The 12,270-nt window shown below is 52.8% G+C and overlaps 4 protein-coding genes across 4 annotated transcripts; 1 reads left to right on the forward strand and 3 right to left on the reverse strand.

Annotated features, from left to right (window-relative positions):
* Positions 1-1,393: 1,393 nt before the first annotated feature.
* On the forward strand, positions 1,394-5,251 carry GLRG_11556 (ABC transporter; the record flags this gene model as incomplete). The annotated part of the gene is made up of 5 exons (XM_008102257.1): positions 1,394-2,146; positions 2,223-3,634; positions 3,694-3,864; positions 3,950-4,271; positions 4,325-5,251. 5 exons carry the CDS (start codon positions 1,394-1,396, stop codon positions 5,249-5,251), a joined length of 3,585 nt encoding a protein of 1,194 aa, XP_008100448.1.
* Positions 5,252-5,908: 657 nt separating this feature from the next.
* GLRG_11557 (tetratricopeptide) lies at positions 5,909-7,188 on the reverse strand (the record flags this gene model as incomplete). Its single annotated transcript, XM_008102258.1, has 3 exons — positions 5,909-5,996; positions 6,106-7,103; positions 7,186-7,188. The coding sequence occupies 3 exons, from the start codon at positions 7,186-7,188 to the stop codon at positions 5,909-5,911; spliced, it is 1,089 nt and encodes a 362-aa protein (XP_008100449.1).
* A 676-nt stretch (positions 7,189-7,864) lies between these two features.
* On the reverse strand, positions 7,865-9,344 carry GLRG_11558 (uncharacterized protein; the record flags this gene model as incomplete). The annotated part of the gene is made up of 2 exons (XM_008102259.1): positions 7,865-8,743; positions 8,802-9,344. The coding sequence occupies 2 exons, from the start codon at positions 9,342-9,344 to the stop codon at positions 7,865-7,867; spliced, it is 1,422 nt and encodes a 473-aa protein (XP_008100450.1).
* A 920-nt stretch (positions 9,345-10,264) lies between these two features.
* On the reverse strand, positions 10,265-11,151 carry GLRG_11559 (aflatoxin biosynthesis ketoreductase nor-1; the record flags this gene model as incomplete). The annotated part of the gene is made up of 3 exons (XM_008102260.1): positions 10,265-10,553; positions 10,618-10,985; positions 11,053-11,151. Coding segments are annotated over 3 exons (756 nt in total), but the record flags the coding sequence as incomplete, so codon positions are not given.
* Between the last annotated feature and the right edge of the window lie 1,119 nt (positions 11,152-12,270).

Below are 12,270 nucleotides of genomic sequence, written 5' to 3' on the forward strand. Positions count from 1 at the left end.
CGCAGCAAGTAACGCGCCAACCAACGCAGGGCGGGCAACAAAGCAGACAAACCGAAGAGGGTTTGGGCTGCCGGCATTTCTCGAGCTACACGACCATTGCATTTTGGGACTGAATATTCGAAACGGCATCCAGGGAGAAGGGACGGATTGGCTGCGCTTCTGCCTTTTCCTGCATTTGTTCCTGCACTGCACCTGCACCTGCACCAGTTGCGCCTGCACGCACCTATACCTCGCCCAAGAGTTCCATTGTACCGTCACCATCCATACCTGCCTGCCGTCCGTACGTAGCTACTTTCCTTCTTTCCCTGCATCGCCTTCCTTACTTTACCTATCTTGTCTATCCTTGCCTTACCTACCTACTTCGTACCTTCCTCACAGGACCCGAGGTAGCCTTTCTCTTCCTCGCCAGTCCTGATTGGGAAAGGAGATCGAGAAGAGGAAAAGGGAAAGGGAAAGGGAACGGGAACGCGAGGAAAGAATTTGCCTGCCTCCTCCTGCCTGTCTGTAGCTCCCTTTTTCTGAGACGTCCTCGCCTGTCCACACGCTCCCTCCGCTCAGACAGACTGGCCTGCCCTTTGCATTGCATTGGCACACTGGCTCGACACGATTATCTTTACCTGTCTTTCTCTGCCTGCCTACCAACGTGCCTAGGAACCTCGACGGCCCTTTATTCCTTCCTTCTCTCCGTCAATCCCGCTCATTCCCGTCTTCTTATTTCAATCACTTTTGTCCGTCCATCTTCCGTCCTCCCACCCCAGTCGGTCATAGGCTCCTGCCTTATCAGGTGTCTACCATTTCTAGCTGGTCTTCTTTCCCCTCCTCCTTCTTTTGATTCTTCCTCACGTCAGCTTGCCTTTCCAGAGGAAGAGCGTCAATCGTTTTTGCTGTCATCATCTCTTTACCGGGTTGGGCTTGTTTGTACCACTTTGTACCCGTGTACATCGCCCATCTCAGCCACCATCGCCAACTTAAAACCCCTGGAAACAATCAACCAACGAGACGCGCATCTGTCTGTCCAGTCAATTGCCTCTTCCCAACATTATCCGTGCTCCTTACCTGCAAACCATAACACTACCTGGGAAGGAAACGAAACAGAACATCCGGTGCCCGTCAGGAAACCGTTTCCGTCTTCCCCGTTTTGCCTAACAAGATCAGATTACGTTCAACAACTCAACTGATCCCTGGCCCGAGAGCTGTCAGCACATCCCCGCTCCTCGATCAACTCATCATCGGATTCTCCCCCGTTTTGCACCCTCAACTTTCATTTGTCGGAATTGCTCTCTATTCTTTTTGGCAACTCTCCCAACTGACATCCACACCTCGATCTATCTCGTTGTCTGATCGCTCCAAGGATTCGGGTTTGCTCCCCACATCCTCGCCACCATCCGCCGCAATGGCATCTCTCGAAGAGCTGCTCGATAGCCTTCACTACCTTTACCCGGCTCTAGCTTTCATCTACTTTGTAGTTGCGTCTGCCATCGCCGTCTGCACTCTCCAGACTCTCCGGGCTGCCAACAGCCCTGGAAAGGAAGTAATCCCTCGCTCTTGGATCCTCAACCTCTTCGTCGCCTCTGTCTTGACCTACGTTGCCCAGCTTGCCATTATTGCCGTTCAATCCGTACTGCTAAAGGAATGGATTGGCCAAGAGCATGAGGTTATTGGCCTACTCTCCTGCGTTCTTGTCTTCGGTACCCAGCTGGCCTTTCTTTCTGACACGGCACATCCCGTGTGGACGCCATACTGGGGGTCGTGGCTCATCTCCCTGGCCCTCGAGCCCATGATCACTGTCCCAGACCTGATTCTCCGGCGTTCCAGCACCTTCGAGCATTGCCGTATCGGTCATTTTGTCTTCGCCGGCCTGCGCTATTACCTGCTCCTTACCATCTGCTCTGTCTACGTCGTTCAGCGTGTCCGAGCCAGTCAAGAAGAGGCTTCGGACGAAGAGCGACAGTCTCTGCTTGGGCAAGATGATCCCAAGTCGCGGTTGAGTAGCTCTGGGAACGGTAGCCAGAGCTCTAGCTCGACTTACGGAACTAACGACCCCCCCGAATCGTTTTGGGCAGAGAGACAGCGGAAAGCCCAAGAGGAGATGGAGAAGCGACTCCAGGAAGAGGGAAACTGGCTTACCTACATCAAAGGCTTCACAGTAAGTAAAGCCCGAAGATTGCCTCTTTATTTGTTTTATATAGCTGTCTCGTGAGCAATGGCTGACTTGGCTCCAGATCCTGTTCCCCTACGTCTGGCCCATGGGCCAAAAGTCCCTACAGCTACGTCTTGTCCTCGTTGGCCTCTGTCTTCTTGCTGGCAACGCCCTCAACCTCTTGATTCCCCGCCAATTCGGCATCATCGTCGACGAGCTCAAGGACCGGGACTTCACTGGTGCTTGGATCGGTGTGGCCATCTACGGTCTGCTGCGAATCGCTGCCTCCGATGCCGGAATCGAGTTCTTGCGCGAATGGCTGTACCTCCCACTTGAGGTCTATGCAGACGGAGCTCTGAGCACAGCAGCGTACCGACACATCTTGAATTTGTCTGCGGATTTTCACGACTCCAAGAGCACGTCCGACATTAGCTTGGCCATGTATGGCGGTTCCAGCATCTCTGACCTCTTGGAGTCCATCTGCTTCCAGGCCCTCCCCATGTTGATTGACTTGGTTGTCGCTGTTGTGTACCTGTCAGTCATCTTGGGACCCTACGAAGGTCTCATCACCATTGCCACGAGCACTCTTTTCCTCTTCATCGCCACAAAGATGATTGCCGTTATGAAGGAACGTCGCCGCGCCCATGTCAACGCACAGTATGCTGAGCACTACGTACGCCAGACTGGCATCACTGGCTGGCACACTATCGCGTCCTTCAATCAGACGACGTACGAGGACGTCCGTTACACCAACGCCATCCACACCCGCATCAACTGGACTAAGCGTGTCCGTCTCGGTTGGTTTACGGCACAGGCGTTTCAATCACTTGTCCTCCTTTGCGGTCTTTTGGCTGGTGCCATTCTGGCCGTCTACAGAATCAAGAGCAGTAAGGCCACGCCTGGCGACTTGACGATGCTCTTGATGTACTGGGCTCAGCTTACCTCACCTCTGCGCTTCATGGCGAGCCTCGGCAAGAAGATTGGAAGCGATTTGATAGACGCGGAGCGACTATTGGACATCATGAAGAAGGAGCCGACCATCGTCAACAAGAAGGGAGCACGACCCCTCAAGCTTGTGGGCGGAAATGTCGAGTTCAACAATGTCAGCTTCACGTACGATAACAAGAAGAAAATTATCAACGGAATTACTCTTTCCGTTCCTGGAGGCCAGACAGTGGCATTCGTCGGCGCTACTGGTGCTGGCAAGTCCACTATGTTGAAGTTGTTAAACAGATTTTACGATGCCAGCGAAGGTTCCATCCTGATTGATGGGCAAGACGTCCGTGAAGTGGACTTGCACAGCTTGCGTGACCGGATTGGTTTGGTGCCTCAGAACCCAATTCTTTTCGACGACACGATCATCAGCAACATCCGGTACGCAAGAATCACGGCCTCTGACGAAGAAGTCTTTGAAGCTTGCAAGGCAGCTTGCATTCATGATAAGGTCATGACTTACACGGATGGCTACAACACTCGGGTCGGTGAGAGAGGAATGTTAGTAGTTTTCGACCCTTCTAGAGACGCCAAGCCGCCCAACTGACTGACCGATTTAGTAAACTGTCTGGTGGCGAGCTTCAGCGTGTCGCGATTGCTCGTGCTATCCTCAAGCAGCCCGAGATTGTTCTGCTCGACGAGGCGACGAGCTCTGTGGACACCGACACTGAGCAGAAGATTCAGCAGTCGTTCATGCAGCTTTGCAAAGGACGAACAACTTTTATAGTAGCGTAAGTTTGGATGCTTACCGCGTCAGCTCTACCATGCCTAGTGATATGCCATGGCAACCTTGGGATATTGGCTAAGAAGAAGTAGGCACCGACTTTCGACCATCATGAATGCCGATCGAATTGTTGTCATTGAAGATGGCGAGGTCGTCGAGCAAGGCAGCCACACCGAGCTTATTACGGCCAACGGTAGATATGCCGACCTGTGGTCCAAGCAGACTTTCATCAAACCCAAGGACGAGGGCTCCGCCGGCACAAAGAAGTCTACCGATGTCAGCGCTCCCAAGCCTAGCGGCACGTCGAAGGCCAAGGACACGCCTGTTGTGCAGGCGGCTCAAGGTTCGCATGCCACTAGCAAGACGGGCAAGGGCAACGAAGGCACACAAACTCCCCGTAACCACAAGAAAGAGGTAGAGTCAGCTGAAGATTCATCTTTGGCAGATTCTGACCACTGATTGTGTAGGGAACGCGATTGAACCCCGTTGCACCCGAGTTTACACCCAAGTCTGCAGCTCTCGCAAGCACATTGAACTCGACACCCAATCGCCATACCGTTCCCAAGTTGGGGACTCGGGATGTCTTGGAAGTTCACAAAATCAACCCAATCTTGAGCTGGGCCAGTGCTACCTCCTCAGATGACGACTCGCCCCGGTTTCCCGTTGGTTCATCTCCCACCAGGATTGCCGGCAGACCTTCTGAACCAGCTCCAACTACAGTCGGGGTTTCTTGCACGCCAAAAAAATACTCCCAAGGAATCTCGTCAAACGCATTGGCCACTCAAGCTGACCTGGACCAGATTATGGCAATGGAATCGGATAATGACTCTGTCGATACTGTTATCAGAATCGAAGGGCCTCAGTTCAGAACACCTCACGCCACCTCCCGTCGATTCAATGCTAAAAGTGATTCGACGGGCGCACCGATAGGAGGCAATGATGGCATCGACCAAGCTAGCGATGACTCGGATGAGCTCACTCCTCTGCCTCCTCAACATCCTACAACTCGGACAAGGGTAGGGCTCAAGCGTCAACAAGAGCTTCGCCATGTATCTGCCCCAAATGCAAATTTGGAGGTCATCACTCCGGGACAGGAGAATGTTATGCCTCCCACAGGGCTCATTCCAAATATGCCGACAGGAAACCAGTCATCCGAGTGCACTTCTTCTCGCATTCCAGCTGACCCTGGCTCGACTTTGACGACTTCAGTCAATGAAAACATTCCACCGAAGCTTCCTGCCCCGTCACCTGCCTCCACATCACACCACTCTAATCAGCAACGGGCTCACAAGGGAAGATCCAACCGCGGTAAGAGTCGTGGGCGTGGCCGCCACGGCATTACCAAAACATCAAGCGTCGCTGAAGCCCAAACTCGAGTCAATCACAACCGCTGATCCTTTATCCACTATTTCTTTTTTATCGTCCGTCTCCTTATTACCACCACATCCTTCGTCGTTCGAATCGGGCCAAAGGTCCATGTACTATCATTGCGTGTGTTGCTCTTATTTCACTTGAAACAACTTGGGCGTCACCCTCGTGTGGCATGATTTAAAGAAGAAAGCAAAAGCCAGTGTGACTTGGCGGGAGGGTGGACGGTGGATTATTGCTAAAGGTTTTCCTATCGCAAAGATAAGACACGCCATCCAATGTAAACAGAAAGGCAAAAGTGGGCAGTTTGTTTTCATTAGACTCGGATGAAGGGGTCAAAAAGAGGCTTCCAAGGTCTTATGGCTTAGATTCGACTGGATGTATGAATATGGTGGCCGGTTACCTGATCAAAACCTTTAGTTTAAAATTCCACGTTATTGGCGATTCGCGTTCTTATCGCAACCATCTGACATGAGCTAAGCCTTAGGTAGGCTGAATAAAGGTCATCCCAAGGGACTGCCAATGGCGTTCTATTCATGCATCGGTATCTCATATATCTCGACGACGTCAGGTAAGTCCTAGTGATCCATCGAAGACCACGGCCACCCTGTGCCAGTAAACCCCATCCGGGGTCGTTTCTTTCAAGCAAGACATATATCAATGCTCCGGGATACGAACAGTTTCTAAGCAGAGCCTCCACGACCAGCACCGGCACCACCGCCGGGGGCACCACCGGGGGCACCGCCGCCACCACCCATCATGTTACGAGCCCTGCGACAGTCAATTAGCACCGGTTGCACGTAAAACACCAGGACGTCAAGGGGGGAGAGTGGAAAGGAAAAAGAAGAAAAAAAAGGAAAAAGAAGAAAAAAAAGCTTACATGTCGGCGATGTTGGGGTCAGACATCAGGGAGTTGAGGTCGGGCATGCCGCCACCGCTGCCGAAGCGGTCGGCCATCTCACGCAGGCGAGGGTTGCTCATGAGGTTGCTCATCATTTCAGGATTGCTCATCAGGTTCTGGGCCATGCTGGCGAACATGGGGTTGTTCATGATCTGGCTGAAGTCGGGCATGCCGCCACCGCCACCGCCAGCACCGCCACCGCCGAGCATGCTCGCCAAGCTGCTCAGGTCGGGCATACCGCCGCCGCTGCTGCCGCCGCTGGTGCCGGGCGACTGGCGGGGGAGGTCGGCCTCCTCGAGCTGCATCTCCTCGACGCGGCGCTTGGCCGTCTCGAAGCCCTTCTTCATGGCCTCGCTGCCGCCGGACCCTTCGTACTCGATGCCCTTGCCGTAGGCTTCCATGGCGCCCTTTGCGTCGCCGAGGGCGAAGCGGGCGAGGCCGAGGCGGGACCAGGCTTTCGTGTAGGCCGGGTCGATGGCGACGGCGGCCTCGGCGTCGGCCTTGGCGGACTCGTGGTCCTTGGCGGCCGAGTGGGCGGCGGCGCGGTTGGAGAGGAAGACGGCGTTGCCCGGGTTCAGGGCGAGGGCCTGGGTGTAGAGGGAGATGGCGGAGGGGTAGTCCTTGGAGGCCATGGCGGCGTTGCCGCGCGACTTGAGGGCCTCGGCCTCCTTCTTCTCTTCCTCGGTGGGGACCTTTGAGGAGGAGGAGGCGCCGCCAGCCGCGGCACCGGCACCGGCGGCGGGCGTCGTCGAGTTCTTGAGCTTCTCGTAGACTGAGTAGATCTGGTAGAGGCTCTGGGTGCCGACGGACTCGGCGAGGAGCTTCTTATCGGCGGGGTCGACCTTGAAGGCGTCGGAGATGCACTGGATGGCGACGTCGATGGATTCCTTATCGTCGGCGGGGAGGGTGCCGTCGGTGACGGACGCGGAGAGGAATTCGCAGATGGCGACCGCGAGGCGCTGTTTGGATGTCGTCGCCTGGAAAGAGGGGGAGGGGTGGTTAACACGATCGGCTTCCCGCACGCGCGGCAGTCCCTTTTTTTCGACTTGGAAGACTCACCATGTTGAAGGCTTCCCTTTGGGTGTATACCGAGAGAGGGGGAACGTAAAATTCGGTACGGGGGTGAGTGGGGAGGAGGGAAAGGAGGGTATCACGAAAAAAAAAGCGAGAGGGTATTGTGGGATGCGAGAAACGCAAAATACGATGGACGTTGTGGTTGTTGGTTTTTTTAGGATCAACTGCCCCCCGCCTCTCTCCAAGGTGACGATTGGGTTGCGGCTGATGGCGGCGTGTCCCTGTGCTGATGGGTTTGCGGGCGTTCGTCGTTTCTGTTTGGCTGGAAGGTTCCAGCGGGTACTGTGGGTGCGGGGTTGGCGGCGTTGGAGTCTTACTCTCCCTACGGAGTACTCTACCCCGCCGACTCGTGAGACGCATGTGCCTCATTTACATGCAATTATACTCCGTACGGGTGTGCAATATGTTCAAAGATCATGTTGGACACCATGGCATGCATCCTACGGTCACTGAGAAAGGCTGCTCGTCACGCCGAATGGACAGGCTGAAGCTTGTCGAAATAACGGCTCTAGGAAATCAGCGCCCGATATGTCAAAACCCCCTACTCATACAGAAAAATAGAGGTATCAGCTCTTAACCATGCCCTGGCTCCCGTCAACGCCAATGATATATATGCAAGTGTGTACTGCGCTGTTATAGTAATATGCTCCGCCAGAGCTGTTTTTCACGACGAAGAAGAAGATCCCTGGTTCCTCCGCCGGTCCACGTTTCGGACCTTGCGTAGGGGCTTATTCCGGGCCATGCGGTACTTAGTGTACAGCCGGAAGACGTCGCGGAGCACGATGTACATGCAGCCGCCGACGAGATTACGGCCCCATTGGTCCTGCAGAAGGCCGGTCCGGACTTTGAACCGGCCAAATCCGCCCACCGGCGTGGTCCAGTGCTTAGGCAGGACCAAACGCAGGAGCTCGCCCATGCCGGCCGAGATGACGGGCAGGAGGAGCGTGCCCGCCAGCGCGTTCGTGATGTCCCGGAGGCTGGCCTGGAGGCCTCGCTGGCGCGGGGCGGCGGGCGCCGGCTGAGCGGCTTGTTGGGGCGCCGCCGGTTGCTGGTTGGCTTGCGGTTGCGGTTGTTCGTCGGCCATGGCTTCGGCGATCTGCCTGGCTGCGTTCTCCCGCTCTGCCTCTTCGTCCTCGAGCTCCTCGACGACGATCTGAAATTGAGCAATGCCGTCCTGCTCCCCCATCTCGGCCGCCTCGAGCTCGACCTCCATGGCGACGTCCGGGATGTCCAGCATGTCGATGGCGGCACCGAGCAGACCTCCCATAATACCGACGTTTCGGCCGCCACCATCGTTGTTGGCGCCGTCGTTATTCCTGGCCCGGCGCTGGCGGTTCTCGTTGGGCCGGTCGATGGCTGGCGGCGTTACCGGCTCGGGAAGGCCTGCTATCGTGCGCTCCCATCTCCTCTCGTACGGGCAGATAAACTCATGGTGGAAATTGTTATACGCGGCTCTAATGTATGGGAAGCACGCCGCGGCGAGTTGAGGGGACGGCGGCCAGGAGAAGAAGTGGACGTCGCGCGCCATGCGAAAGACGCCGTACTGCATCGTCTTCGTCAGTGCCGCTGCGGGAAGGAGGCCAAAACGTGGGGTGACTTACCAACGCAGCCGCCGGCATAAAGAAGACGTTGCCCAAGACGGGGAACGACTGGCTCAGGAGCAGGGCAGGCGCAATCGTAGGTAGGATGGCGACATGGATCCAGTTGACCATGGGCATCCCCCTGGGATTGCTGTCGTTGAAGAAGAACCGATACGTCGCCTCGGGCCCCGCGAAGACGCGCACGGCGATGTTGCCGTACATGGCGAGGCCGACCCACGTGCCCGCGCCTAGACCTCCGAGGATCAGCCCGGGTGACACTTTGCTGAAGGCCTTGTAGATGTGGTTGTTCAGCGCGAGCGCCGGGTCGTAGGGCTCGTCGATGTTGATGGCGGCCTTGCAGACCGGGCACTGGATCTCCTTTCCCTCGCGCTCCAGCTCCGTCACCCACTGGATCATGCAGTCCTGGTGGCCCTCGAGGGTGCAGGGGCACGGGTTGACCCACGCGGACTCGGAGGCGCCGGACTCGTTTTCGTCCATGAGGCAGATGAAGCATCGCTTCTCGCCATCTTGTGTGGCAGCGGGTTGGGGAGATGTGTCCGCCATGGTAGGTATGTCGGCGAAAGAGCGGGAGATGTCTGTGATGGTCGGTTCGTCAAGGACGGGGGGTAGGTCGTCTGCCCAAGTATGTAACCGAGCGCGGGCAACGCGGATGAATTAGCGAATAACGGCGTTGGCTAGCGCATGTTAGTTTCTAAAGAGAACGTGGGCAGCGTATCCTCTCGGATTCCGGAAAGACCAAAAAAAGGAAGCGGTGGTGAGATCGTGGGATTTGTACAGATAAGTGTGGTGTTTTTCCCAGGCAGCCTTGGTTGCTCACTCTTCAGCGATCGACAAGCAAGCTTGGGCCAGTGTGTGTGTGTGTGACATCAACTGTCTATCCAACCGGCGACTTGGGCCGAGGCGCAAGGGTGGGGCAAAACGGTCGACATGTGGCTTGACGTTTGTTCGCAAACGTGGCTGCACAGATGCTACGCTGTCAGACGGATCTAGTTTACGCCACATTTTGACTCTGTCACGAGGTGATATCCCATCAGGGCCACTTGTTTCTCCGCACTACACTCACGTGATAAGAATCCATGATTACCTAACTTACAGCGTGGCTCTTCAAAGAGAGGGAAACTGATGGGATAGGCTACAATTGCAGCACGGCAATTGTGGGTCCACTTTTGTGTTCTAGTGCCTCATTCTCATTCGTCACAGACTCTAATAGGCCACGTCTTGTACACTACAGTCCTGCTTGGTGACCAAATCTAGTATAACTCGACATTCTATCAGACAGATTTATAGTTTATATCCGCCATAAAAGCTCCACACTCGCCTGGAATCCATCTCTTACTCGACTCTTAGTTCACCATGGTCCCCTCCCCGCTCCTCTCGCGGCCGCGGCCTCTGAGGTCATGGAACACGTTCGGCTGCAGGCCCCGTCCCTATATACGTACTTCCACCTCTGGCCCAAAGATTGATTACCAAGGCTGAATCTCGCCAGTGTACTGTACCATCCTTCCACCGTGCTTCTCCTTGGTGACCGTGGTAATTACCTGGTACATGCCATTTACGCAGTCTTCAACGCTGACGGGGGCCTCCTGCATGCCGAACTCGCGAGCACCTTCGTTGCCCATGTCCGTCTGGGTGAACCCAGGTCCCAATACAAAGGTATTGAGCCACTTGTCCTCGTCGTTGATTCTGACGCCGTACCAGTTCAGTAAGCACTTGGATGCTCCGTAAGATGCATTCGGAACCGAAGGTTGGCTTCTGTTGTACGGTCAGCGATCGGGTCCATGAGCTCGCTCAATCTACCCGTGTCTTGAAATCTTACTCGAGAGAGCCAGCAAGAGAGCCAACAAGAACAAGCATGGGCTTGTTAGTCGACTTCTGCAACAGGTCACGTGTAGCTTGGTACAGTGATACAGCGCTGTACGTGTTGACGTTGATATGCTCCTGGATCTCCTCACGCTTGACGTCCTTCACCGAACGGAAAGAAGTGGCAATGGCGGCGTTTGCAATGACGATGTCGAGGTGGTCGACCTTTTGCTTCTCCTGGAGCTCCTTTGCCAGGTTGAAGGCGTCCTGCTCGACCGCAGCGTCGTACTTGACTACGATGAGGCCGCTGCCGTTGCCTTTGTGCAAGTCTGCGAGCGACCTTGAGGTCGCGTGCGTGGGGTCTCGGACCGCGACGATGACAATCTGGTGCCGTGTTAGTTTCTTTCCACTGCAGATCGCGTTTATGGCGAGGCAGGGGCGGAAGTTTTACCTGGTTTTCCTGCTCAAGAAACCGCGTGACAAGCCCCCGTGTCGGGTGCCCGGAGCGGGGCCCCAGGGGGGCACCAGAGTAGGACCAGGACCAGATAAACTAGTTACTAAAGGAATAATAAAAAAGGAAAACTTTATTAAAGATAGGGGTTAGAGGAGGTATATTAAAATAATTATTATAATTAAACCCTAACTACACCTATTACTAACTCCTTTACTTAATACTATTCCTACCTCTAATATATTTTAATATCTTCTTATCCTTAGGTATATTAACTACTAAAGTAGTAATAGTGCTTACTAAATCCTAAACTATAGCCTAGTAATAAAAAAGTATTATAATAAAATAACTAATACCTAATATAACTAAGTTTATACTAGTAAATAAGTAATATACTATTAACTTAGGTAAGCTATTAAAAAAAAAGCTAAGGGCTTTTCTAGAAGAAGAAGTAAAAAAAGTAAAAAAAAAAATAAAAATTAATTAAATTAAAGCCTTTTAAAGTAGTATATTTATAAAAAAATATATAAAAAGAGATAAAAATAACTACTAATCCCTAACTAAAGACTAAGTAACTTTATACTAATATACTTTTAAAAAAATTACTTATCTTAAGGTATAAAAAAAAAGCTAAAATAAACTATAAGAATTCTTATTTTAGTTAGAAATATATTTTAATATAGTAAAAAATAAGTTTATAACTAATAATAATAAAATAAGATATACTAATATTATACTAAAAAGTAACTTAGTATATAAATAAAAAAAGTATATAAGTTTTTATTATAAAAATAAGATTAGTAAAGTAACAAGGCTGCTTCCCACCCCTATAACCTATGAATAGCCGTGCGAGTATACATCATGCACCTAGATGGAAATGCCGTAGGAATTCTGTATCGGCAGAGCAGCTCTATGAGCAGATTTCTTAACTCCCCAGCGAATTATCACGATGTGCACCCCGAGACTAAAGAAGTACAAGTACCTTTACACGGCCGGAGGCCGCTCGAGGGCTTGGGCGTCTGAATGTTCCAGAGCCACTGTACGTAAAGAGGGGGCACACTCTTTAATCACAATGTTTACTGTCAGGATATTACTAATAATAATATATAAGCTTTTAGTACTACTATAAAGCTAAACGCTATATAATAAGCCTTAGGCTAGTTATACTAATAATTTATTAATAAATATAAAATAGTTAAGGAGAAGTACTTTAACCTC

This window comes from Colletotrichum graminicola, assembly GCF_000149035.1.
Source record: "Colletotrichum graminicola M1.001 genomic scaffold supercont1.93, whole genome shotgun sequence".
In the NCBI taxonomy this organism is placed as follows: Eukaryota; Fungi; Ascomycota; class Sordariomycetes; order Glomerellales; family Glomerellaceae; genus Colletotrichum; species Colletotrichum graminicola.